Genomic DNA, 25,530 nt, shown 5'->3' on the forward strand with positions numbered 1-25,530 from the left:
GGGGGAAAAAGCCATTAATTCTATGTGCAGTATTCCCCTAGCACTGGAGTTCTGCCATTCTCGTTGATCAGTAAACTTGGTCTTGGCTGGCTGTTCCTGCTGATCTTCTGGGGGAGGGGCCTGTTGCCATGGTTCCCAAATGTCTTTGCCGGAGGCAGAATTGCCCCGCCCTTGTAGGTCAGACTAAGTAATCTGCTCGGGTTTGTTTCGGGAGCTTTTGTTCCCTGCAAGCTTTCCATACAGCTTTGGAGGACGAGAGTGAAAATGGCGGCCTCCCAATCTCTGCCCTGGAGGAGCCGAGAACTCGGGGCCCCGCTCCTCAGTGCGCCCCCAGAGAAAAGCAGTCAATCACTCCCGTCTTCCCGGTCTCCAGCCACACTCCACGCTCACCTGGCCTGTGACCAAGCATTTCTATCTCTGGCACCTGACCCCATGTGGAGTCTCCAAACCCAGCAGATCCCTGCAGTGCGCTCCTGCACTGCTCCTCCCGGGGGAGGAAGGGGAGTCTCCCCGGATCTGCCTCTTGTTGGGCCCCAGCTGGAGGAGCAGTGGCCCAACTGGGCCACGGATCACCGTTTATGATAACCCGGAGCTGAGAGCCCGCGCCTCGGCTCTGTCTCTGCAGCCGGCTTCCCGGCTCCGATACCTGGGAGCTCTGCCTCACTCAGGCACCCCTGGTCTTTCTGTGACCCCGAGGGTCCTGAGACCACACTGTCCTGTGAGGGTTCCACACCCCGCTTAGCCACTGGAGCGACGTCCCTCAGTGGAGCCGACTTCTAAAAGTTCCAATTTTGTGCTCCGCGGCTCTATCACTTGCCAGAAGCAGCAGTCAGAGGCCCCCCTCCCCCGCCATCTATCCTCCCGAATATCGCCTCGGATTCACTTCTCCGCACATCCTACCTTCCAGAAAGTGGTTGCTTTTCTGTTCAGAGAGTTGTTGCTATTCTTTTCTTCGATTTCCTGTTGAGTTTGTAGGTGTTCAGAATGGTTTGATCCCTATCCAGCTGAATTCCTGGGACCAGATGAAATCCAGGTCTCCTACTCCTCCACCATCTTGCTCCGCCCTGACATCTCTGAGGTCTTAGCTCCTCGATATTTTTATGGATTCCCACATTAAAGAGATGTGGGATGTTATTAGCATAAAAACAATGTATTTCAAAGAGAAAGCCATTTAAAACACAAATCGATGCTCTCAATGAATCATCACTAATGATAGTAGGCAAATGGCTCAGCTAATATTTTTCCCTACTTTCTTCCCTTCTTGCTTTATAAAGAGAAATGGGATGATCCAAGAACTTTCTTATCCAAGGATACATGACAAATAAGTGGGAGTGATAGAGCAGAAACACAGCTTTGTAATATCCAGTGCATGGTGTTTCACCTACATCTTGCATTCCCACACACAGGATGTTATGGTAGATTGTTTGCAAGGAAAAAAAAAGAGCTGTGGTTATTTTCCTTCCTGTATGCACACCCCTTGGCAATGTGACTTTGCAAGTCCTACCTTCAAGAGATAAGATCTATTTCCCCAACCCTTGAGTCTGAGCTGGACTTAGGACTTGCTTTGGCCAACAGCATGTGGCATAAATGACGTTGTGCCAGTTCTAAGCCTAGACCTCAAGAGGGATAGCACCTCCACTCACGGTCTTGGAACCCAGACTACTGGCTATGTGAAGAAGACCTACAAGGTTTTTGAATGATGAGAAACCACAGAAGCAGCCGTCTGAGTCATCCATTTGAGCCATCCCAGACTTGTCAGCTACCAAGCAACTCAGCAATCTACCACAAATGCATGGGTAAACTTAGTTGAGATAAGTTAAACCTAGCCCAAGTTAGCAGAACCACCTAATGGAGACAAAGACTTGTAAGTTTTAAAGAAATGGTGGTTGTTACTATCCACAAAGTTCTGGAGTAGTTTGCTATGCAGGGGAAAAAGCTAACTGATACAAATATGGGGAAAACACATATGTTATGTGTTTATGTACGTAGAATTTCATACTTGGTATGACTTAACCCTGGGAACAATATATATACCTACTAGATACAAAGGTCCCATTTTAACAAGATTATCCAAAATAGGTAAGATACAGGTATGTAAAATAAAATTTAATATACAAATGCTAGATATTATTTATCTTTTATATTGGGAAATGTGTCATTATTTTGCTTTGAATAGATTTGTGCCAATGACTATTCCATGAAAATAGAGAACACAAAGTTATTACTTCACAGATTTCATAAATATTTTTCAAATACAACCTCACCTAAAATGTTTCCATCCCCTAGGTAACTTTATTATCCATGTAAATGAGACTTCCAATACCTTGGTCTCACAGTTTCTTCACCAATTCTTCTCCAATAATCTTTCCACTTTTCCTCAGACACCCACTTGCACGATCATAATCTGAAATTTGTCATATCCTAAACGTTTTTCCAACTCTGAAGTCTTAAACCCAACCACCCTGCTATCTGACCACTTCCTCTTCTCTGTTGAGCTAACTGGTCCAATTACAACTGCGATAGTAGTCAACCTTATTGAAACTCCAGTCCACCAACAGATCTACTTTTTCTCAATCTGTCAACTCTCTCCATTCTCCACTCTCTTCTTAATGTGGCCCCATAATGGCAGTAACACTATACACCCTGAATTCCTTAACATCTCTGTCTCTTCATTGTAACTTCTATCAAAATCCGAATCCTAGCTCAATTATCAGCTTTCTTCATGCCTGTGTTAACTGTAAAGAAAGTCATAATCTTGAACATGTAATAGGGTAGATTGGTTCCACTATAAACTCATTATCATTAATCTCAAAGCATCTCACAACTACCTAATAGTTTTACTGCTTTTCTTATGAATTATGCACTCACTATTTTTCCAACTTTCTCTACTCTGCTCAAAATCCTAACCATGCCCCTCTTCAACTACATTCTTCCCATAGACATTTAAACATCTCATTGATAACTAACTAAATAAAAATAAATAAATAAATAAATAAATAAATAAATAAATAAATAAATAAATACAGTTTGCAAGAAACTTGCAAGAAACTCCACCTTCCCACTCCAGACCACTTCCCTGGTCCTCTTTTAATATCTAAGCAAATGTCAGCATTAGCCATTTGATTAAGCAAACAGAAACCAAGAAGTATTCTTGTCACCCCTCTCTCTGTCATCCCCAATACCCAATCTATCTTAAAATCCTATTAATTTTAGCTCCTAAATATCGCTCAGATTTATCCATTTCTCTCCATCTCCACTGTCACCATCTGAGACCATGCTACTAGCATCTGTCTCCTGGATCTATAGATGTTTCTTAATAAGTTTCAAGTCATTTATTTGACCCCAACCAATCTGCTCTGAACACTATATGAGTTACCTTTCAAAATCATTCCCAGTTTAAAATTACATAATGGCTTCCCATTGCTCTAAAATATGTTCTGGTTTACAAAGACCTGCACGTTGTGGCCCCTACCACTCCAACCTCATCCTTCAACACTCTTAAGCTCACTCTTCATCCAACTTTCAGTTTTTGGATATGCCTTGCTCTCTCAAACACAGGGTTTATGCACTTGTTAATCTTTCATACCCTCTGTCCTTAGCTTAGCTAAATCTATTCGTACTTCAGATCTCAGCTCAATCATTGCTTCTTCAGGGAAACTTTCCTCTCCAGGCTAGGTCAGGTCATTTCATTATATAATCTCAAAGGACCATGTACATTCTCTTCATGACATTTGTCTGTTTGTGATTGTATGTTTTGTTCATCCTTTTAATCCTCGCATGTTCTTTAGCACTCCCTTGCGTGTAGTAAGCACCAAATATTTACTGAAAGAATGAATACATTATTTAAGAATAAACTAACCAATACATAAATCTTTCCTAATAATTTCTGACTCCTCCACCATTGATACTGTAATTAATAATTAATAGCTATTTCAGCTTCACAGATAGCACCACATCAGGCAACTGGATAAAAAAACACAAAACAATAATAAATTCCATTTGGTAAGCACTGGGTTCTTATTCTAAGTAGATTATGTACCTGAATTACTACATAGTACATTTCCATTTTCTTTTGCAGAACACAATTTAAAGACAAAGAAAATTACAAAGTACATTTGTTATCTGAACCTCTAACCCAGATAACAAATTCCATTGTCTCCTTCCTATTCAAAACTCACATCTCCAACTCCTTCTACGAAGACATCCATGGGGAAATAATCCTAATTACTCCATGCATTAGTTAACATGCTTTAGAGAAGGATCTCAATTTGTATAATTTGTACATACCACCTGTTTTAGCCAATTTATATTCTTATCAGAACACAGTGGGATAGACAGATGATAGATAGATAGATAGATGAATAGACAAACAGATGAAGAGCAGATATCTATCTTCAGTAATATCCATAATGTACTTTTTAAGTGCTCCTTATTGTGGAAAAGACTTTTTCCCTTTACTATCCATTGGGTCCACAGTAAATACAAAGCATGACCAAAATACATACCCTAAAAAGAGGTATATTGCCTGAAGCTTCAAATTTTTTTCAAACATCATGATACATGTACAAACAAAGTTGGGGGATGCTTTAAATCCGTCAATAACTTGTTGTTGCCTTTACAATAATCCAAATGCCTTAATGCAACCTGCCTACCTCTACACTCTCACCATGTGCATCTCTGTCTTCTGTCCTCTCTACTCCAGTCATAGGAAACTTCATTCTTTTCTTCAAAAATGTAATATTCTCTCATCTTGGGATTTCTAAACATGATATTTAAAACACTCTCCTGAACCTACCAATCATCCCTTTTGCCTGGTTAACTCCTACTTATCTTTCAGATCTGTCACCTCTTCAGAGACTTCCCTTAACTATCCCCATCCTCAAATACTTTAAGACCCTTGTTTTACAGAATCAATGCCTGGTCCAAGAAGTGCTGAGAGAATAGTGGAGAGTGAGAGTTGAAGCAGAGAAAGGCTGAGGTGACCACGATGGACCATGCGCTAGTGAAAGTTCAGAAGATTCAGGAATGAGAGCCAGGAGATAGAAAAGAAGAAGAGAAGGTAAGAATTCCATCAGTAAAGAAAAGACAGGAAAGGATATCAACAGGATTAAGTGAATCATACTAACAGTGGAACACTCAGATCTACAAATTCTGGAAAAACAGAAGAGCAGAGTGAACAGTCGTGTCCTCCAAAATCATTTTCTAAAAGGGGCCTTTTCCAACAATTGTAATGATAGTATGTGACAATATGGTTGTTAAAGCTATAATAAAAAGATGAAGCAATCTCAAAGCAAGGCTGTGAGACATGCAAAGAAGTTGGTCAAAGAGTAGCTCCCCTTTTGTAAGCTTTTTCCTAACTCTTTGGCCAAGCACTCACTTCCAGGCTGACTCCCCTACTATTACAACTTGGCTGTGCCTTGGGCCAAGGTTTCCATGGCTCTCAGGGTCCAGGACCATACACTAGTTCTTAAGGTCCCTTTTCTTTTCCAACATTCTGAAAAATGTCTGTCTTTATATTATATCTCCCATCACTTCAAGTTACTTGAGTGTCTTTTCTTTGCAACAAGAACAACAACAACAAAAATCTTAATCTAACAGCTACATTTAGCCCAGTACATGCTTTCCTACATGGCTCAACTCCTGATCATCTCAGTCATTACCTATATCTTATTGCCCTGTGTTATTTCTATGTAGAGAGCATATTACTATTTGAAATTTTATATATACTTGTCAAATTTTCCATATATTTTTACTGTCTGTTTTTCCCCACCAGAAAAAAAACTGACCAAGACAGCCTTAATGCAGCTTGATTAAACTTTAGACAGGCTTTTTCCTTGACTCTAGGCCCCTGATCTCCCTTTTCTTAGAGCATTTACTTTAGAAAGCTTTCAATCATAAATTCTTTCTCTGCCCCTTTGAGATATAAATCTTCTCCCAGACTCCTGTCAGTTGTACAAGCCAGGAATGTCTTTTTCAAGGACTTGGGAGCCATCCCTTTGAAACATATTCAAGAAAAATAGCACCCCTATCTCTCAGTGTCTGTGGGAGAGTAGGAGCCTAACTTTGATGACACCAATTAGCAAACACAGATGTCTTAATCACATTGACTAACTTCTTCGCCTTCTGTTTCAACAGAGTTAAGTTCAATCTCGCTCCCCTATTGCAATAGTCTTGAACAAAGTCTTTCTTCCCATTTTTAACAAGTGTTCAGTGCAATTTCTCCTTGACAGTTCCATGAAGATAGGGAGGATTTATGTGCTTGTTCACTGCTGAGATTCCCAATATTTATAATAAAGAAGTAGCTCAATATATACCTGTTGAATGAATGGATGAATGAAGTCACATAAGGCATTTTTTTTTTTTTGCATTTAAAGGATGACTTTGAGAAAAAAATAAATCCCTCTTGAGCTATTCCTTTAAATTTCTGAATGAACTACCACATCTCAAAATTCAATCTAGGTACATGGCTTATTAATCACACTAAAGAAAAGAAATTATCAGTCCTGGTGACATAACTTTATTACATGTGCTGACAGGCTTCTGCACATGGAAATTTTATTCCCTAAATATGAATACTTTCTTTGCCAATAAAGGTGAAACTGTTGTTAAATATATGTACTACCATTAAACTTTTGTTAGATTTTAATATTGAACACAAGCAGTTCAAATGGTTCTAAAATTCTAGCATGACCATATTTGAGTTAAAAATTCTGCTAGCCTTACAATTTGTAATTATAACAAAATAACTGTTGCATAATCTCCTTTCATCTAGGCGTCTTCACTTATTGTGGCCAAAACAGTTACAACATCTGCAAAAGCTCAAACAAAAACTTTTGAGTATGGCCATTCATAACTCAGTATAAGCTTATGTATAAATGTGAATGTAACTGAAGTGGCTTATTTTGACTGACACAATGACCTAAGCACAAACAAATCACAGCAAACCTGGCATCTTCTGGAAAAATGCACACCAGGCATTTGATTGTAAAGTCCATATTTGTATCTGCAATGCTGACCTAGTAAACATTCAGATTCACAAGACTGCCATAAACTGTTCTCAGAAGACTCAGAAAGATACAGGGCAGAAATCACTGGTTATCAGTAAGGCAGCAGAAGGCATTCTGCAAGACTTGACCTCATAGCTATCTATGTAGCCGTCCAGAGAGCTATGTTAGTTGTGCCCTTCTCCCAAGGGGACAACTCAAAAGTAAGCAAATGAGACTCAATTGGGCAGGTACTAGGATCATCCTGACTTAAAGACTAGAGAACTGACACTGTGCAACCCCACACTCAGCCTGAACATTCAGAACTGAAACCATACTTTACTATGTTAACATGACTTTGTGCTAGTCCTCTGTCTTCCTTAGCGTGACTTAATTTTTCCAGGACTCTCCTGCCCAGGCAAATGGTTTGCTTTTTCATCATAGGAACTTCCCAAAGACCAATTAACTCTTCAGTAGAAAGCATAAACAAACAGTTCATGCCCTAAGGTTCTTTGAATTCTTTGCCTCAAAATCCTCACCTTGCTGTTTCTACCAATCCTGAACTGTTGTATCATGATTCTCGAACTTTACCCAATCCTAATTTTTGACTTGAAGAAGAATTAAAGGATGTTAAATAGGGTGGCCATCCATACACTTTCCTCTGAGTGTATTGGTGAAAGTCAAGTATGGGTAAACCACCAATGTAATCCTCAGTAAAAATATAAATGGTTTTTGATTGTTATTAGAATCACTAACATTGTTAAGGTGCTTTCTCAAGCAGAGAAGAACTGGAAGGTATAAAGGATTTAAAACTGTAGCTGAAGTTTTTTTAAGCAGACACTAAAAAAACCTATGTCTGAAGAGAAGGTAGAATCATCCCAAAGACAATAAATGAAGATTTCATCACAGTTAAAGTCTCCTGCTTTTCAGAGCAAGGAAAGTTACCAGGATAAAAAGGGGCATTGCATAATGATAAACTGGTCAGTTCTCCAAAAAGGTAATAGCCTTAATTAATGTATATGCACCTAACAAGAACATCACTATATGTGAGGCAAAAGCTAGTAGAACTACTAGGAGAAATAGATAAATCCACTCTTATAGTTGAAGACTTCAATGCCTCTCTATCAGAAATGGTCAGATCTGGCAGACGGAAAATCAGTAAGGACACAGTAGAACTCAACAGCACCATGCATCGACTGGACATAATTGACACTGATCAACTATTTTATATAAAAACAGCAAAGAAAACACATTCTTCTCAAGCTCACATAAAACATTACCAAGATAGAACACATTCTGGGCTACAAAACACACCTTAACAAATTTAAAAGAACAGAGGTCATAGAGTGTTTGTTTTTAGATCACAATGGAACTAAGCTAGACGTCAACAACAGAGAGATAGTTGGAAAATCTCATAATACTTGGAGACTAAACAATGTACTTCTAAATTAAAAAATGAGTCAAATAAGAAATGTCAAGAAAAATTTTTAAAGTTTTTGAACTAAATAAAAATGAAAATACAATGTATCAAAATTTGTGGGATGAAGTGAAAGTAGGGCTTAGAGGGAAATTTATAGCTTTAAATGCAAATATTAGAAAAGAAGAAAGATCCAAAATCAATAATCTAAACTTCTACTTTAGCAAACTGAAAAAAAAAGAGAAAATTAAGTACAAAGTAAACAAGAAGAAAAAACATAATGAAAATTAGAACAAAAAAAAATTCAATGAAATTGAAAATAAGAAATCATAGAGAAAAATCAACAAAACCAAAAGCTTGTTCTTTGAATAGATAAAATTATTAAGATTCTAGCCACACTTACTAAGAAAAAAAAAATAGAGAAGACACAAATTACTAATATTGAGAAATGAAAGAGAGAACATCACTACATAGACATTAAGAGAATAGTAACAATAATAGTAATAGAGGGGCGCCTGGGTGGCTCAGTCAGTTAAGCAGCCAGCTCTTGATTTTGGCTCAGGTCATGATCTCAGAGTCCTGGGATGGAGCTCCACATTGGGCTCCAGACCCTGCACTCAGCAGGGAGTCTTGAGGATTTCTTTCTCTCTCTCTCTCTCTTTCTCCCTCTCTTGTAAATAAATTAAATCTTTTTTTAAAAAAGTATTAGAATACTATGAATAACTCTAGAAGAAATGGACCAACTCCTTGAAAGATACAATCTGCCCAAATTCACACAGGAAAAAATAGGCTATTTGAAAAGAACTATATCTATTAAACAAATCAATTCAGTAATAACCTTCCAAAATAGCCCCAGGCCCAGATGAGTTCATGAGTGAATTCTACCAAATATTTTGAAAGAAATATACCAATTTTCTACAATCTTTTCCAGAGGTGGAAGTAGATATGATACCTTCTAACTCATCTTTTAGAATCCAGAATTACATTACTACCAAAATCAGACAAAGACATTATGAGAAAAGAAACCTCAGACCAATATTTCTTGTGAATATAGATGCAAAAATCCTCAACAAATTGTTGCAAATATATAATAGAGCCAACAATATATAAAAATAATTATACAATATGGCCAAGTATGATTTTTCCTAAGTATGCATGGCTGGTTTAACACTCAAAAATCAATTAAGATAATCCATAACATCACAGACTAAAGAACAAAAATCACATGATTATACCAATAGATGCAGAAAAGGCACTTAATAAAATATAATAGTCATTCATGATAAAAACTCCCAGAAAACTGGTAACAGAGGAACTTCCTCAACTTGATAAAGAACATCTATAAAAAACCTACAGCTAACATTATAATCACATAAATACAGATGTATATGAGGAAAACCACAAAATTCTGATGAAAGAAATCAAAGAAGAACTAAATAAATGGAGTGATATCCCATGTTCATGAAGAGGAATACTTGATATTGTCAAGATGTCAGTTCTTCTCAGGGTGCCTTAGTTAGTTAAGCTCTTGATTCTTTTTTTTTTTTTTAATGTTGGCGGAGAAAGGGGAACCCTCCTACACTGTTGGTGGGAGCGCCTGATTCTTTTTTTTTTTTAAAGATTTTATTTATTTATTTATTTGTCAAAGAAAGAGAGACACACAGAGAGAGACAGAGCACAAGCAGGGGGAGATGCAGGCAGAGGGAGTAACAGGCTCCCCGCTGAGCAAGGAGCCCGACACGGGACTCGATCCCAGGATGCTGGGATCATGACCTGAGCCAAAGGCAGACGCTTAACTGACTGAGCCACCCAGGTGCCCCATGAAGTGTCTGATTCTTGATTTCAGCTCAGGTCATGATCTCAGTGTCCTGAGATCGAGCCCACATTGGGCTCTATGTTCAGCAGGGCGACTGTTTAAAATTCTCTCTTTCCGAGGAAAAAATAAAACAAGACAAAATCAGAAAGGGAGACAAGCCATAAGAGACTCTTAAGCATAGGAAACAAACTGAGGGTTGCTGGGGGGGGATGGGATAACTGGGTGATAGACATTAAAGAGGGTATGCAATGAATGAGCACTGGGTATTATATAAGACTGATCAATCACTGACCTCGACTTCTGAAACCAATAATACATTATATGTTAATTGAATTTAAATAAAAATAAATAAATTTTAAAAATAATAAAACAATAAAAAAATTCTTTCCCCCCTCTCTGCCCTTCCCCCCACACTTTCTCTCTCTCACTCTCTAAAATAAATAAATCTTTAAAAAAAATGTCAATTCTTCTTAACTTGATCTATAGTTATAAAACAATCCTGATCAAAATCCCAACAAGTTATTTTGTGGATATCAATAAATTGATTCTAAAGTTTATATGTAGAGAAAAAGTTGTGAATAGCCAACTCAATATTGAAGGAGAAGAACAAAGTTGGGGGCAAATACTACCCAACTTCAACATTTGCTTTAAGTCTATAGTAATCAAGACAGTGTGGTGAAAGTAGAGACAAATAGATCCATGGGACAAAACAGAGAGCCCAGAAATAGACCCACGTAAATATAGTCAACTGATTCTTAACAAAGGAGCAAAGGCAATACAATGGAGAAAAGATAGTCTTTTCAACAAATGTTGCAACTGGACATCCAAATGAAAAAAAAAATCAATCTAGACACAGACCTTAAATCCTTCATAAAAATTAACTCAAAATGGATAACAGACCTAAATTTAAAACACAAAACTAAAACTTCTAGAAGATAACATGGGAGAAAATCTAGGTCACCTTGGTTTTTCTGATAACTTTTTAGATACACCAAAGGCATGATCCATAAAGAAAAAATTAATAAAATGAACTTCAGTAATATTAAAAACTCTGCTCTGTGAAAGATACGATCAAGAGAATGAGAAGACAAGCCACAGACTGAGAGAAATATTTGTAAAAGACATATCTTATAAACGGCCATTACATAAAATATACAAAGAACTCTCAAAATTCAACAAGGAGAAAATTAAAAACTTCATGAGCAAAAGATATGAACAGACACTGGACCAAAGGAAATACTGATGGAAAATAAGTATACGAAAAGCTGTTCAACATCTTATGTCATTAGGGAATTGCAAATTAAAACATTAAGGAGATACCACTACACATTTATTAGGACAATCAAAACCCAAAACACTGACAACACCAAATGCTGGTGAGGATGTGGATCAACAGGAACTCTCATTCACTGCTGACGAAAATGCAAAATGGTACAGCAGCTTAGGAAGATAGTTCAGCAATTTCTAACAAAATTGAACATAATCTTCCCATATGATCCAGCAGTTGCATTTCTTGGAATTAACCCAACTGAGTTGATAACTTACTCCTACACAAAAACCTACACACAAATTTTACAGCAGTTTTATCCATAATTGCCAAAACTTGGAAGCAACCAACATCTCCTTTAGCAGAAAAATAAACTGGTATATCCAGACAATCTAATATTATTGAGCTCCAAAAAGAAGTGAGCTATGAGCCATAAAAAGACATGGAGGAACCTTAAATGCATATTAAACATGAAACAAGCCAATCTGAAAAGGCTACATACTATATGATTCCAACCATATGACATTCTGGAGAATGTAAAACTATATGGACAGTAAAATGATCAGTGATTGCTAGGGGTTATGGGGGAGGAAGGAATAAATAGGCAGACCACAGAGGATTTTTAAGGCAGTGGAAGTATTCTGTATAATACCGTAATGGTGGATACATATCATTATACATTTGTCCTAAACCACAGAACATACAACATGGACTTTAAGTGATAACAGCATGTCAATGTAGGTTCATCAATTGTAATAAATTGTAATAAATGTACCACTATGGTGGGGGATGTTGGTAATGAGAGAGGCTGTCCGGGGGGGAGGGGGGAAGTTGGCAATCTCTGTATGGAAAAGCTCTGTACCTTCCTCTCAATTTTGCTGTGAATTTAAAATTGGTCTTAAAAGTAAAGTCTATTATCATCTATGCAAACACACTGATAAGAAAAATCAATCAATTCCAAGGTGGACTGGACAGTGTTTCTATGGATTTAATCTAGGAAGATGAAATCTAGGAAAACTAAGAAAAAGAAATATTAAATATTAAATAATCCCTACCTGTACCACTCAAACATTATTTTAAATTATCTGTAGGCTTTAATGAAAAAGTAATGGCAACCAAATTGTATTAAATAGCAATTTCTAACATGCTATATTTGGTAGAGGGTCTGAGATTCAACAGAAGGGAGAAAAAGAGATCAGAAGCTGAAAAAGTCACCAAAATCTACAAGCATAATTAGCTTCTTTAATTTCCAATTCTTGATTTGAAGGCTAGATAAGAAACAAAAAATATGCAATCTAAACAATGTATACTCAAACACAATAATTCATGTGGCAGCTTCACAAGCATAATCTGCAAAAAAAAATAATTTAGAAATCATTTTCCATAAATTTCAGAAAACTAAAAATATTTATATATTTCAACTTAGCAATAGCTGTCCCATTCATTTTGTCCCCTAAAACAATGCAAAAGTGATCTTTTCCCCATTTCAATTTGTCATGACCTAGTTTATCACGTTTACCACTTACTAATACCACTCACTATCCTGTGTATCATGTTTCCTAAGTTCACTTACACTACCAAATGGTACATTATCTTCAGCTGCCATATCTTTCTCTGATGCCCTATAATTCAGTTCTCAGTTCCCCCTAGCCTCCCAGAAATCAGGTTCTGAGGACCACCCAGAGCTGCACTCAAATGCACCTACAAAAGAGCTTGATTCTATTCCTTGGATTCCTAGTGACAACATTTTTACCCTGTGTTATGGTTCCTAGGAAATCTGCATTACTTCTTCTCAAACATAACACTTTCCTCTAATGCATGCTGCCTTCTGTGCCTAACAGCTCTTACAGAATCACATATCCAGTTCGTGAATTCCTAGTAAATCAAATTACATTCAGAGAGCACATCAACTGAGACAATCATAAAAATAAAAAGAGTTATTAAGTCATGCACCCGCATCACGTTAAAGGATTAAACTGCTACTTTCAGATTCATACTCTCCTTCCCAAGCCACCACCAGCGCACTTCATCATTCTTAAGTTTTATGTCATTGTACAATTTACTAAAACCTTGCTAACACTTCATTGCTTCAGGTCAGTGAGCCACTGATATGCACTAAGAGTAATAAAGGATTATCAAGGAGATGGGCCACATTCTTCACCATCACAAGGCTTATAATCAAGCTGAGGAAACAAACATGCACAAATGAAATAATAATATCCCCTAAGATATGCAAAATTTTGCAAGCAAAATTCATTCATATCTCTATTCCCATTTGTTCCTTATAACCACCCTGTGGTGTAAGTAATTAGGTATACCTTTCCTTTTCTTACAGACACAGAAACTGAGAGGCAGAGTAACCGTCCCAAAGGCTCACAACAAACATGTTCTAGGGAAGGCATAAGACCCCAGATCACACAACAAATGGTTACAGTGCTCATGAACACACACAAAGCAACAAAAGAAAAATAACTTTATTTACATTAATGTGTACTCAGGTACATAAATGAAGATAAAATACGATGAAGATATTCATTACAGTTGCTTGGAAATAATCATTTTTTAAAAAACAAGAGGCCCAAAATGGAGTCACTTGTGCTAAGCCCATGTCACCAAACCAAGACTTAACACCAACTTAATTGCAGTTTCAGCCTCTCCCAAGAATGTAATCTTAACCAGTCCATCTGGAATTACCTGGTCAGCACTAGTGAGGTAACCCACCTGACAGAACCCCTGCCTTCTAAAGGAAGGTGGCCTTGCCTGAAATGACCCACTCTTTGCTAATAATGTCCTCGTCTTGCCCCCTTCTGTCTATAAAAGTCTTCTATTTTGTACAGCTCCTCAGAGCTCCTCTCTGTTTGCTAGATGGGATGTTGCCCAACTCATGAATCATTGAATAAAGCCAATACGATCTTTAAAATTTACTCAGTTGAATTTTTTTAACATAATGTAGGAAAGTTTCCCTGAAGAAGTATGTTCCAGAAAGTTGGATGTCATGTAACAGATAATACAGAGCCGACCCACAGGAACTGAACCAGAAGGAAGTCAAATCTTGCCATTTGCAACGACGTGGATGGAACTGGAGGGTGTTATGCTGAGTGAAATAAGTCAATCAGAGAAAGACATGTATCACATGACCTCACTGATATGAGGAATTCTTAATCTCAGGAAACAAACTGAGTGTTACTGGAGTGGTTGGGGGTGGGAGGGATGGGGTGGCTGGGTGATAGACATTGGGGAGGGTATGTGCTATGGTGAGCGCTGTGAATTGTGCAAGACTGTTGAATCACAGATCTGTACTTCTGAAACAAATAACGCAACATATTTTAGGAAAAAGAAAAAAGAAGATAACAGGAGAGGAAGAAAAGGGGAGTATGTCAGAGGGGGAGACAAACCATGAGAGATGATGGACTCTGAAAAACAAACTGAGGGTTCTAGAGGGGAGGGGGGGAGGGGGATGGGTTATCCTGGTGATGGGTATTGAGGAGGGCACGTTCTGCATGGAGCACTGGGTGTTATGAACAAATAATGAATCATGGAACACTGCACCAAAAACTAATGATGTAATTATATGGTGATTAACATAACAATAAAAAAATTTAAAAAAAATGCATAAAATAATGTGAGCAAAGAAACTGGTAGACATGTGGATATATCTAAATAAGTATTGAAATTAAATAAGACAACAATATAATAGTTAAAAGGGAAAGTTAAAAACAACATAGAAGCAAAATACAAGACAATAATAATTTGAAAGATCAGAAGATGAACAGAGGTCCTTGAATTAATTAGGAGAAGGGTAAAGATACTAATAAGCCACATATTGATGTTAAAAATGTTAAGAGTAATCAATGAGGGGCTCCTGGGTGGCTCAGTTATTAAGCATCTGCCTTCAGCTCAGGTCATGGTCCCAGGGTCCTGGGATCGAGCCCCGCATCGGGCTCCCTGCTCAGTGGGAAGCCTGCTTCTCCCTCTCCCACTCCCCCTGCTTGTGTTCCCTCTCTTGCTGTGTCTCTCTGTCAAATAAATAAATAAAATCTTTAAAAAAAAAAAAAAGTAATCAATGAACAGAAAAACTTCCAAACTAGTGGAGGGAATCCAGGAGATGAGAGAAAAAAATCCAAAAGATGGAAGAAAAGAAGAAAAAGGAAATAAAAACATAGAGAAAAGCAAAGAAAGGCATTTTAAAGTAGAAAAGAATATGCTCAAGTAAATCAAAATGCAATTAATCTTGATAAATATACATAGATTAAGCTTGTCAGTTAGACTCTCAGAATCCATATACTATCTTTAGAAGATACAGCTAGAGTATAGTAATCTATAATAATAAAATTTAAAATATAGAAATATATATACCAAATACTATATGAAAGCTAATTTAGCTCTATTAGAATCAAGCCAAATAGACCTTAAGCAAAAACAATCAATAGGGACAAAGAAAGTGAGAAAATAATGTTGAGGAAATCTCCCAGACAGGATAGCAAAAATAGAAAGTGCTGGAAAATAGGAGAGAAGAGAAAAAGAAAATTAGAGGACTAGTCCAAAAGGTACAATATCTGAATGAAAGGAGCTCTAGCAAGAAAAAAAAAAGTGGGGGAGAAGGGTGGAGATAATCATCACAGGAAAAAGAAATTAAGACATAAAACGTGCTTCTCCAGATTGAAAAGGGCCACCATCAGTGCCCAGCCAAACTGATGAAAACGGACCCCCACTAAGGCATATCATCAGAAAGATTCAGAACCCCGGGTTAGGGAGGATACATCAAACTTCCAAAAAGAGCACAGGTCACATGTAAAGGGTCAGAAATCCTAATTATCTCTAGCCTAGAGTATTATAGTTAGCCAAAGTCAATCATGTGGCAGGGGGGAGTAAAGAGAGATTTGTTTAAGAAAATGATGTTGATCGAATATTGCTCGCACCAATGTAATGAGAGAAGATGTAGACAACTGGCAGAGAGCTTAGTGTTTGAATTAGTGATAAGTACAAAAAACTAAGCAAACAATAAATCCAGCTATTTATCAACTCTGAGGAAAGTGCAGAAAAACAATCAGAGCATGTTTAAGGTTCCACCATAAGTAGCATATTTGTAGTCATAATGATATTTATTGACCCAAAAGAATGATATACCTGTATTGTGAAAATGAGGTGATGAGAAGAGTGCATGGACATAGTAAGGGCTAGAACCTCAAATCTCAGTCTTTGACTGAGAAGTCAAAGACAAGGCCTAAAACTGAAAAACCAAGAGGTAGGTACATAATCTTGTTGTTTGCTGACGTGGAAGCAAATAATAAAAGAATCCCCTAAACAATTTGAAAGTGGTTGCCTCTGAGCCCTTTTTTTCTTTTTTCTTCAAAATGAGATACTGTCAGTCATTCTTCATAGAAGTTTTACCAATTTATAGTCCCTTGAGCAACGTATGAGTGCCCGTACCATCACTTTATCGGTTCGGGTCCCCTACGGAGTGCTGCCAAGTCAGGGTTAGAGGTGTAAGTTTTACTGAGCTAAAGGTCTGGGAAAGATAAGGGAGGAGGGAGGGGCCTTCAGACCAAAATGCGGGTCTCACATGAGTGAAGGGGGATGGGGTAGAAGAGCCTCAGACCACAGTACAGGTAAATGGGGAGCCCCAGAGCAAAAGTTACTCAACAGAGGAGTCCTGCATTGAGAAGGACTAGACTAAATTATAATATTGCCCCCACTCTTAATTATTGGCTAAAAGTAGCCTTGGGGAAATACGGCCTCAGTGTGTGAACTGCAGCAGATGAGAAAATGCAGCAGTTGTCAGTCACACACACACACACACACACACAAAAGCCTGGGGGCTGGGGGGATGGGTTAGGCCGGTGATGGGTATGAAGGAGGGCACGTATTGAATGGAGCACTGGGTGTTATACGCAAACAATGAATCATGGAACACTACATCAAAAACTAATGATGTAATGTATGGTGATTAACATAATAAAATAAAATTTAAAAAGCCTTTATTTATAGCATTTTAGGCTTTCTAAGTGTAAATACTCCCATTGCGTGCAGTTTCAAGCTACTAGTGTGACAGTGTAATGACTCACCAAATGAATGCTGAGTTTGGAAAAGATGCTAACAATTGGCTTTCCCAAACCAAGAGCAGGTTCCAGGAAGCTATGAACTGTGCTCCAGACACCAGGTTTCCATGAAGGATGAGCTAAGCAGTGCACCTTCTTAGCTACTATACTCACCAACCTAGTGTGTTAACAGAGTTTTCACTGCAACACTGTGCTAAGTGAAAATGGTATGTCGGTGTAGTTTGTAATTTTACTCTGCATTTTACTTAATATGCATGAGGCTGAGGATCTCTTGTTACATTTATATATTATGTTAAATGCGTTTATTATTTTGTAACATATTTAGTGTATTTTCTATGAGCTGAGCCAATCTTTTGATTACTGTTATTAAAATCCTTTTATGCCTATGTTCTAAATAACTGAAATCTTAACATATTGATCTTAATATTTTAATTCATATAGTAAATGAAATACAAATACTGCTTATCATCTCATCATATTTCACATTTTCAAAATTAACTCCTTTCAGAGTTAATTCACCCTTCAGAGTTATTCACCCTTTCAGAGGGTAAATAGGAAAGAAATAAATGTACCTTTATTTTTTTTCTCTTTTTTTTTATTTTTTTATTGTCATGTTAATCACCATACATTACATCATTAGTTTTTGATATAACTGTACCTTTAAAAGCAAGTGTAAATGGAATCTAACATTAGGAAACAATTTACTATAATTCCTCCTTTTTCTGTAATTTTTAAAGTAACGTATACAGCATCAAAACACCATATCTACACTTAACTTTCAGGGAAATCGTTTTTTTAATATTATTAAAGTTAACTGAGTGTAGAAATTTTATGGGGAAAAAGTCACTGAATAGTTTCTATCTACCTCCCAACATACATAGAGTAACAACAACAATATAGTAGAGAATTTTCCATCTGAGCAGTCTACAAGGACAGAGTAGAATCTTTAGGGAAATTAAGTTTGTAATATTATCATTATGAACACATTTTAATAATAGATGCATTCTATATTGGCTCATTTTTACATTATTAGTTGAGATTATTGGTTGCATCCTATCAGCCTGCTATAGCAAGTTGGAAATCATCCACTATTAAGTTAAAAGCTATGAAACTCTGGATGAAGTGTTCTTTTAAGATATTACACATTTTTAGGGACACCTGGGTGGCTCAATTGGTTAAGCATCTGCCTTCAGCTCAGGTCATGATTCCAAGTTCCTGGGATCGAGTCCCACTTTGGGCTCCTTGCTCAGCGGGGAGCCTCCTGCTCCCCCTGCTTGTGTGTGCTCTTTCTCTGACAAATAAATAAATAAAATCTTTTTTAAAAAAAAAGATTTTACACATTTTTAGTATTCTTTTAAGATTAATTTTTTTAGAGAGAGAGTGTGTGCAAGCAGGGGGAGGAGCAGAGGGAGAGAGAAAGAATCCTCAAGCAGACTACCCGTTGAGTGCAGAGCCCAATGCAGGGTTCAATCCCAGGACCCTGAGATCATGACCTGAGCTGGAACCAAGAGTTGTCTGCCCAACCAACTGAGCCACCCAGGTGCCCCCCACATTTTAAGTATTTCTAGTTGTGCAGGTAATACTGAACGAACAGGACCTTGAACTAGACCAGACATCAGAAGTCATCCAATATAGTCTCTCACCACAAATGTACTTAGACAAAATTTAAAACAAAGGCTATAAAGAAGAAACCAAACAGGCAAAAATTTGAGGATTTTCCATAAAAGGTTTTTTTTTTCATGTTAACTCAAGCACTGCTACCATTTTTATCTGGAAAGGAGGAGTCAAAAGATCTATGGATGCAAAGAATGCTACTGTTTTCCAAAGAAAATACATCTATTTCATCTCTCTTTATCAGTTACCTAATTCATAACTGTATTTGACACCCAAATGCTCTGCTTTTCTTCTGTTCCACCTCCTCCAACCACAACCTCCACTTCTTCAAACCACAACTTCGAACCACAACCACTGTCTTAGTAATTGGTATTATCAACCAGAAATCAAGAAGAAGAAGCAGATAAAAATTAAAGTCATTGAATATTATAATTTACAGCAAGTAGGGTGAAGGCTGAAAGTGGTGGCTAAAAAGAAGTTTGGATTGGGGCGCCTGGGTGGCTCAATCGTTAAGTGTCTGCCTTCGGGGGGCACCTGAGTGGCTCAGTCAGTTAAGCGTCTGCCTTTGGCTCAGGTCATGATCCCAGGGTCCTGGGATCGAGCCCCTCATCGGGCCCCTTGCTCTGCGGGGAGCCTGCTTCTCCCTCCCCCATCCCCCTGCTTGTGTTCCCTCTCTCTTACTGTGTCTCTGTCAAATAAATAAAATCTTTAAAAAAAAAAAAAAGTGTCTGCCTTCAGCTCAGGTCATGATCCCAGGGTCCTGGCATTGAGTCCTGCATCAGGCTCCCTGCTCAGTGGGGAAACTGCTTCTCCCTCTCCCACTCCCCCTGCTTGTGTTCCCTCTCTCACTGTGTCTCTCTCTGTCAAATAAATAAATAAAATCTTAAAAAAAAAAGAAGTTTGGATTATCTGTAAACTCCTTTTATCTTAATTTTCTCAAAACATACGATCCACAGTACTCAGAATAAAAAGAAACTTACCTCATCCACATTTTCAAAGGCATTGATGATGTCGTAAGGTAAACAAGACAACAGATCGATCACAAACCAAGTTTTCAGATAGTTCATCCTTATCAGCTTGGGGTCAGAAATGACCTCTCCACCAGGTCCCACAAAGGTCGTGTGAAAATTTAAAACAATGTCAACCAGAAAGATAACGTCCACCACACTGTCCAGCACCAGCCAGGCTATGTTGTTCTGCTTCGTTTTGAAGGAAACGTTATAAGGAACCATAATGGCGGTGTAGAAGGTAAGAATTAAAATCACCCAATCCCAAGTAGTTTTAAAAGCACAATAGTGTAAAATAATGTGTGGTGGCGTCTTTGGCGCTTCTTGTTTATACTGAGGAAGGATATCTGATCCCAGCTGAAGAACCTAAAAGAGAGACAATGTGTATATAAATGACTTGAACATCTTTGCACAGTTAGTAATGAATTCAAACTTACTGGAAGTCAAACCACAGCGAATTTTTCATGACTCCTGGTTTTAAGACCAGTCAGACCCTAAGGTTTTGTCTCCCTCTTCTGAGTTGTACCAAAGTTTGTTTAAAGGAAGTTAATCTTTCTGCTGTTCTATCTGGCTTTCTCTCCAGGGGCCAACTGTTGGTTCACAAACTGGCCCCCAAACACCAAGGGCAAGGAGAGAACAAAGAAAAGGGCAGACCACTCCAGATCATTAGGTGGCAGTTTAATAAGCAAGGGGACATACTTACAAGGCTTGTCACAGGAAATGGTAAGACAAGTAGACCTCCGCACCCACCTACCAGAATCTTAAAAGCTTAATAGATACCCTAACTGGATCCAGTCACATACACAGTCCAAATGGTCTCAACAACATCCTACTCTTTCAAGGCTATGTCCTTGAAAATGGCTCCCACTGTGGGAATGGTTGGCAGAGTGTATATTCCAAGGACCAAAATGAGGAGCCTCCGATTGCCTGGGTCCAGTTCCGGGGTCAGCCAGCAGTCATATACTCTCAATAACTTCCTCCAACACCAACATTGATCCACAGCACGGCTGGACATCCACTTCTGGGATTGCTTTCTGTATACTCACTTGCAAGCCTGCCTAAAATCACACATCTCTGATTGTCCAACAGTTATTTGGGTGACTCACCGTTATCCATTTTTCATACATATTTAGCACCTCAGGGAGCATAACTTTGATTCTGATGGCCTCGCTGAACCCCAGGACCACACTGTTGGTGATCTTGCTGTTGAGTGGGACTCAGCAAGGGCCCTAATGAGCGGCATAGTGATAACAGGGTTGTAAGTGTTATAGCCTGCTTCTTCCTTTTCTCCCTTCAAACAGGACTTAAAGAATTGTGTTTCCTATCCAGATGCATATTTGCTTTGGAAAAAAGAAAATGCTAAATACTCAGGTTTGCTTCTCCATAGCTTTTTGACAGATGGAAAAATTTCACTGCAAGGTTATCTGAACCTTGACTTACTCTAAGCAGGTCTAATTAAAGAGACAAAGGGAAAAAGCAGATGACAGAGCAAGAGTAGAGGCCTGGGCACTGCTGGGCAAAAGTAACAAACACAGAGTTAGCATTGCTTTCCAGGACTTGGAAACTGTGAAAAGGAGTTGAAGGAATAGATCAGAGAGCTCTGTTCCATGCCATCAATGAAGGTAAGGCTAAGTAAATCTATGTGTTAAGGAATTTGTAAATGGGACTTTGATAAATATTTCCAGCAGCTTTGTCATCTTATATACCCAAGTGTTCATCATCTCTAAGACTAATGGGATCCAGAAGGTAGCAGTCAAAAAGTTATCATAAGGTTATAAATGCATTAAATATTTGAATATAAGAATAGACATAAACAAAAATACCTATTAGCACATAACTCATACACCACAAAACAAAACAAATATACTAGCACTTCTTGAAACTCGACAATTATCCTGAAAAGTTTCTCTTGTGCATAGAACTTACATAACTGAAAACTAAGTTTATAATACCCATTATTAATATTTGAAATGTGAAAAACATCACTACTATTCTCAATAGTTGTGTATTATAACTATTGTTGTTTGTTTGGGGCTATCAGAACTATTTAGAAAGATTTTTATGTATTTATCCTCATTATCAGTGCCCCAGCCATATTTCTCCCATAAGGCCTTAGATTACTTAGCAACAAATTTTCCTACCAAGAATGTAAGCTTCATGTTGGGATAGAGCTTTATGTAGACAGAATCATACATAATCATGGCTTCTCTTTCTCTTTATAGCCACTGATCTATCCATTCCAATTTCACCGTGTTAAACATGAAAATTTTCTTCATAGTCAACATTAATATTTTACCATCTATATTTACACAGCCTATAGCTGAAGCACAAAGAAATCAGACTAAGAAAATAAACTCAAGTGCGAGGGTGCATTTATGACCTTCATGGGCCCTAGGCATTTTTGCCTTCCTGGACCCCTTTTTCTCCATAAAAAAAATAAAATAAAATAAAAATTGCATTTTACAACTGCCTTGTTACAAGGAAGAATAAATTATTATAAATCCAACTTTTTTACCTAAAAGTTCCATTTTTCCTTCTACTGTTAATAGAAATTCGGACATCCCATGGACCCCTAAAAATGCTATGGTCCCACACACTGCTTATAGACAAGTTGACCCTGCTCAGCACGCTGGCAGAACATAAGATGTCTTCTCTAGAGATGGAATTGGATCACTCTTGAAGTTAGTATTCCTTAAATCTGGCTACAAACTAGAACCATCGGGAGAAATTTTTTAAACGATGATATACTCATACCTAGAAATGCGCCCCCACTGACGAAAAATCATCTTGTGCGATCTATGTTTTCAAAACCTTTCCTGAGTGATTATAATGTACAGTCCAAGGTAAAACTCTTGTCTGATATTTCCTTAGACATTCAGGACCCAGCTCTTCAGACAGTGACTTGCATATGTAAAAGGTTCCAGAAATGCTAGGAGAGGGGGAGGAGAAGCCGGCAGAGAGATAGAGGAGGAGCATGGCATCAACCACAAAGGGACACTCATGCTCACACTTTGATCTCTCTCATATGCAGAGCACGACTTTAATCTTCACTCTGACTCTGGGGCGCTTTTATAAAGCAGTGAGTAACAATCCTTCATTTTTGTTGCTAGTCCACTTGTACTTTGAGAAGTGATGAGTCTTAGGTGGAGAGGGATGAAAACACATTTTCGGATTATTTTTGTACCAATACAAACACGTTCTTTCTCTCTGAATATCTGAGAGCACTGACACTGATAGAATCAGAACCAAGGACATGGCATTGGTACAGATATTTATCTTCACCCCTGTAAAAGTGAAAAGCTGAAGCCAGTCAGCAGGAAGTCAGTTCTTGTGGACAACTGATGAACTACCTACAAGGAGACCCAGATCTTTGAAACTGGGAACTGGTTCCAAATGTAGGTGTCCCGATGGCATTGTGATAAAATTTATATGTCTTGGGAAAAGTGAAAACCTGAAGTTCAACAGCAAATCCAAATCGTCAGGTTGAACAAATTATATGACTCTGAGTAAAATTTTTGAAATGATATCCTTCTGCTAACTTGTTGCTTCTTTTGGGTCCAACTTTGGACTAAGAGCACATGCAGACAAAATACCTTTTGAAAAATCTCATTATTTCTTCATGTTCTCTGAAATCAAGCCTATGACCTGACAGAAAACAGTTTTGTATTGGAGTCAGGTTTGTGAATTAGAGATGACCAATAAGGAACTATCAATAATCCAAAGGCGATGCAAAAATAAAATAAAATCAGATGGGAAGAAACAGGGGTGAAATTTCCTCAAAAATAAAAGTAAAAAATCATGTGCTATTGCGGGGAAAGAAACTTCCCACTTGATGCAGAAGGAAAAAACCAATGAATGTTTCAGGGTGCAAAGGTAAAAAATTTTCCTCTCTATGGTCCCCTTCCTCTGTTTTTGCCCAGTTGTACAATGGAGAAAAGAAAAACTCTGAATAAGGTACTGTTAAGACCCAGAAGGAATCATGACTATGAAAGTCAGCAGTCACAGAAACATGTCCCTCCACTTCAGCTTGATTTGTAGAAAAAAAGGGACAACTCAAGGGAGAAAAAAAAGCTTTAAAATCAAGTAGTACTTTATAACAAGCATCACTGACAAAGGAAGTTGTATCTAATGGCCTGCTTTAAATCTTGTCCTAATTGCATATTGTTTTTTAAAATATTGTGATTATTATTATTAGTTAATATTTAATTATGTTAATGTCTTGCCTGGGCTTTTAAAAACCTGATTGCACATCTAAGTATTAATCTCTCCCCAGGCTAACAGTGCTATTTAGAGCAGAAAGCCTTCTAAGTCCCCTGTTAGCTATGATCCAAGAAAAATCCAGAGTCCTCCAAATTCAAGGAACAAACTTTACTTCCACACCCTCTCCAAACCAAATTTAATATCTGCCACTAGTTTAGAAAATTACTCTGGAGCTCTTCAACTCACTTTTCTCCAGCAGAGCAAACTGATGAACATATATATTTAATTTCATCTTTCTCTTCTTTGGTAAGCTACCTCAGAATATTTTGTGAGTGCCCACTAAGTGCTTAGCCAAGCTTTTGTAGTTGAGTTAGCTTTTGGCATCATTCACACCAGGAAGACAAGTGATGATTACAGAAGACACATGAACAACAAAGCTTTTAGCGGCCCTGGAGTTCTGTCCTCAATTCCTTTTCTCTCTGGTTTCAATATACTTTCTCTGGGTAACATCATCTAGTCCTAGGGCACCAAGGCCTGAAATTCAGACCCAGATATCCCTCCAGAGCCAGACCCAGAAATCCCTCTGCCTTTTTTCTTTTATTATTATGTTGTGTTAATCACCATACAGTACATCATTTGTTTTTGATGTTTTGGGTACATCAAAATGATTAATTGTTTGTTGTGTAACACCCAGTGCTCCACGCAGAACGTGCCCTCCTTAATACCCATCACCAGGCTAACCCATCCCCCCACCCCCCTCCCCTCTGGAAGCCTCACTTTGTTTCTCAGAGTCCATAGTCTCTCATGATTCGTCTCCCCCTCCGATTTCCCCCCCTTCATCCCTCTGCATTTGAGGCATCTCCACTCAGATTTCCTGTCAGGCACTTTAAACTTAACATGCCCAAAACTGAACTCATTCCCGTTGCCCCCAAACCTTCTCTTCCTTCTCTTATATTTGTCATTTTATTAGCCACGGTACTATCTATCCAGTTGTCTTTGACTCATCCTCTTTTTCACGTTCAATTCTTATCTATCAACAAATGTGTTGACTCTAATCTTGGAGTATCTGCTATCTGCCCATTTCCATTTCCGGTTTCCTTGCTTAAAGCCATGGTCAATCTAGCTGATTTACTCTTAGGTTTTCTTAACTAGTTTCCCTATCTACCC

General features: G+C 38.0%; 1 protein-coding gene across 1 annotated transcript in view; it reads right to left on the minus strand.

The window, feature by feature from the left end:
* Positions 1-25,530, minus strand: part of KCNH5 (potassium voltage-gated channel subfamily H member 5) — a 313,954-nt gene that overhangs the window by 232,613 nt on the left and 55,811 nt on the right. Inside the window, exon 6 of the mRNA XM_025870498.2 lies at positions 20,137-20,529. Coding sequence (XP_025726283.1) covers positions 20,137-20,529 — 393 coding nt within the window. The remainder of the gene's footprint in view (positions 1-20,136; positions 20,530-25,530) is intronic.

Source organism: Callorhinus ursinus, unplaced genomic scaffold (assembly GCF_003265705.2).
Source record: "Callorhinus ursinus isolate GAN/ISIS: 27379988/994484 unplaced genomic scaffold, GSC_fseal_2.0 scaffold8, whole genome shotgun sequence".
Lineage (NCBI taxonomy): Eukaryota > Metazoa > Chordata > Mammalia > Carnivora > Otariidae > Callorhinus > Callorhinus ursinus.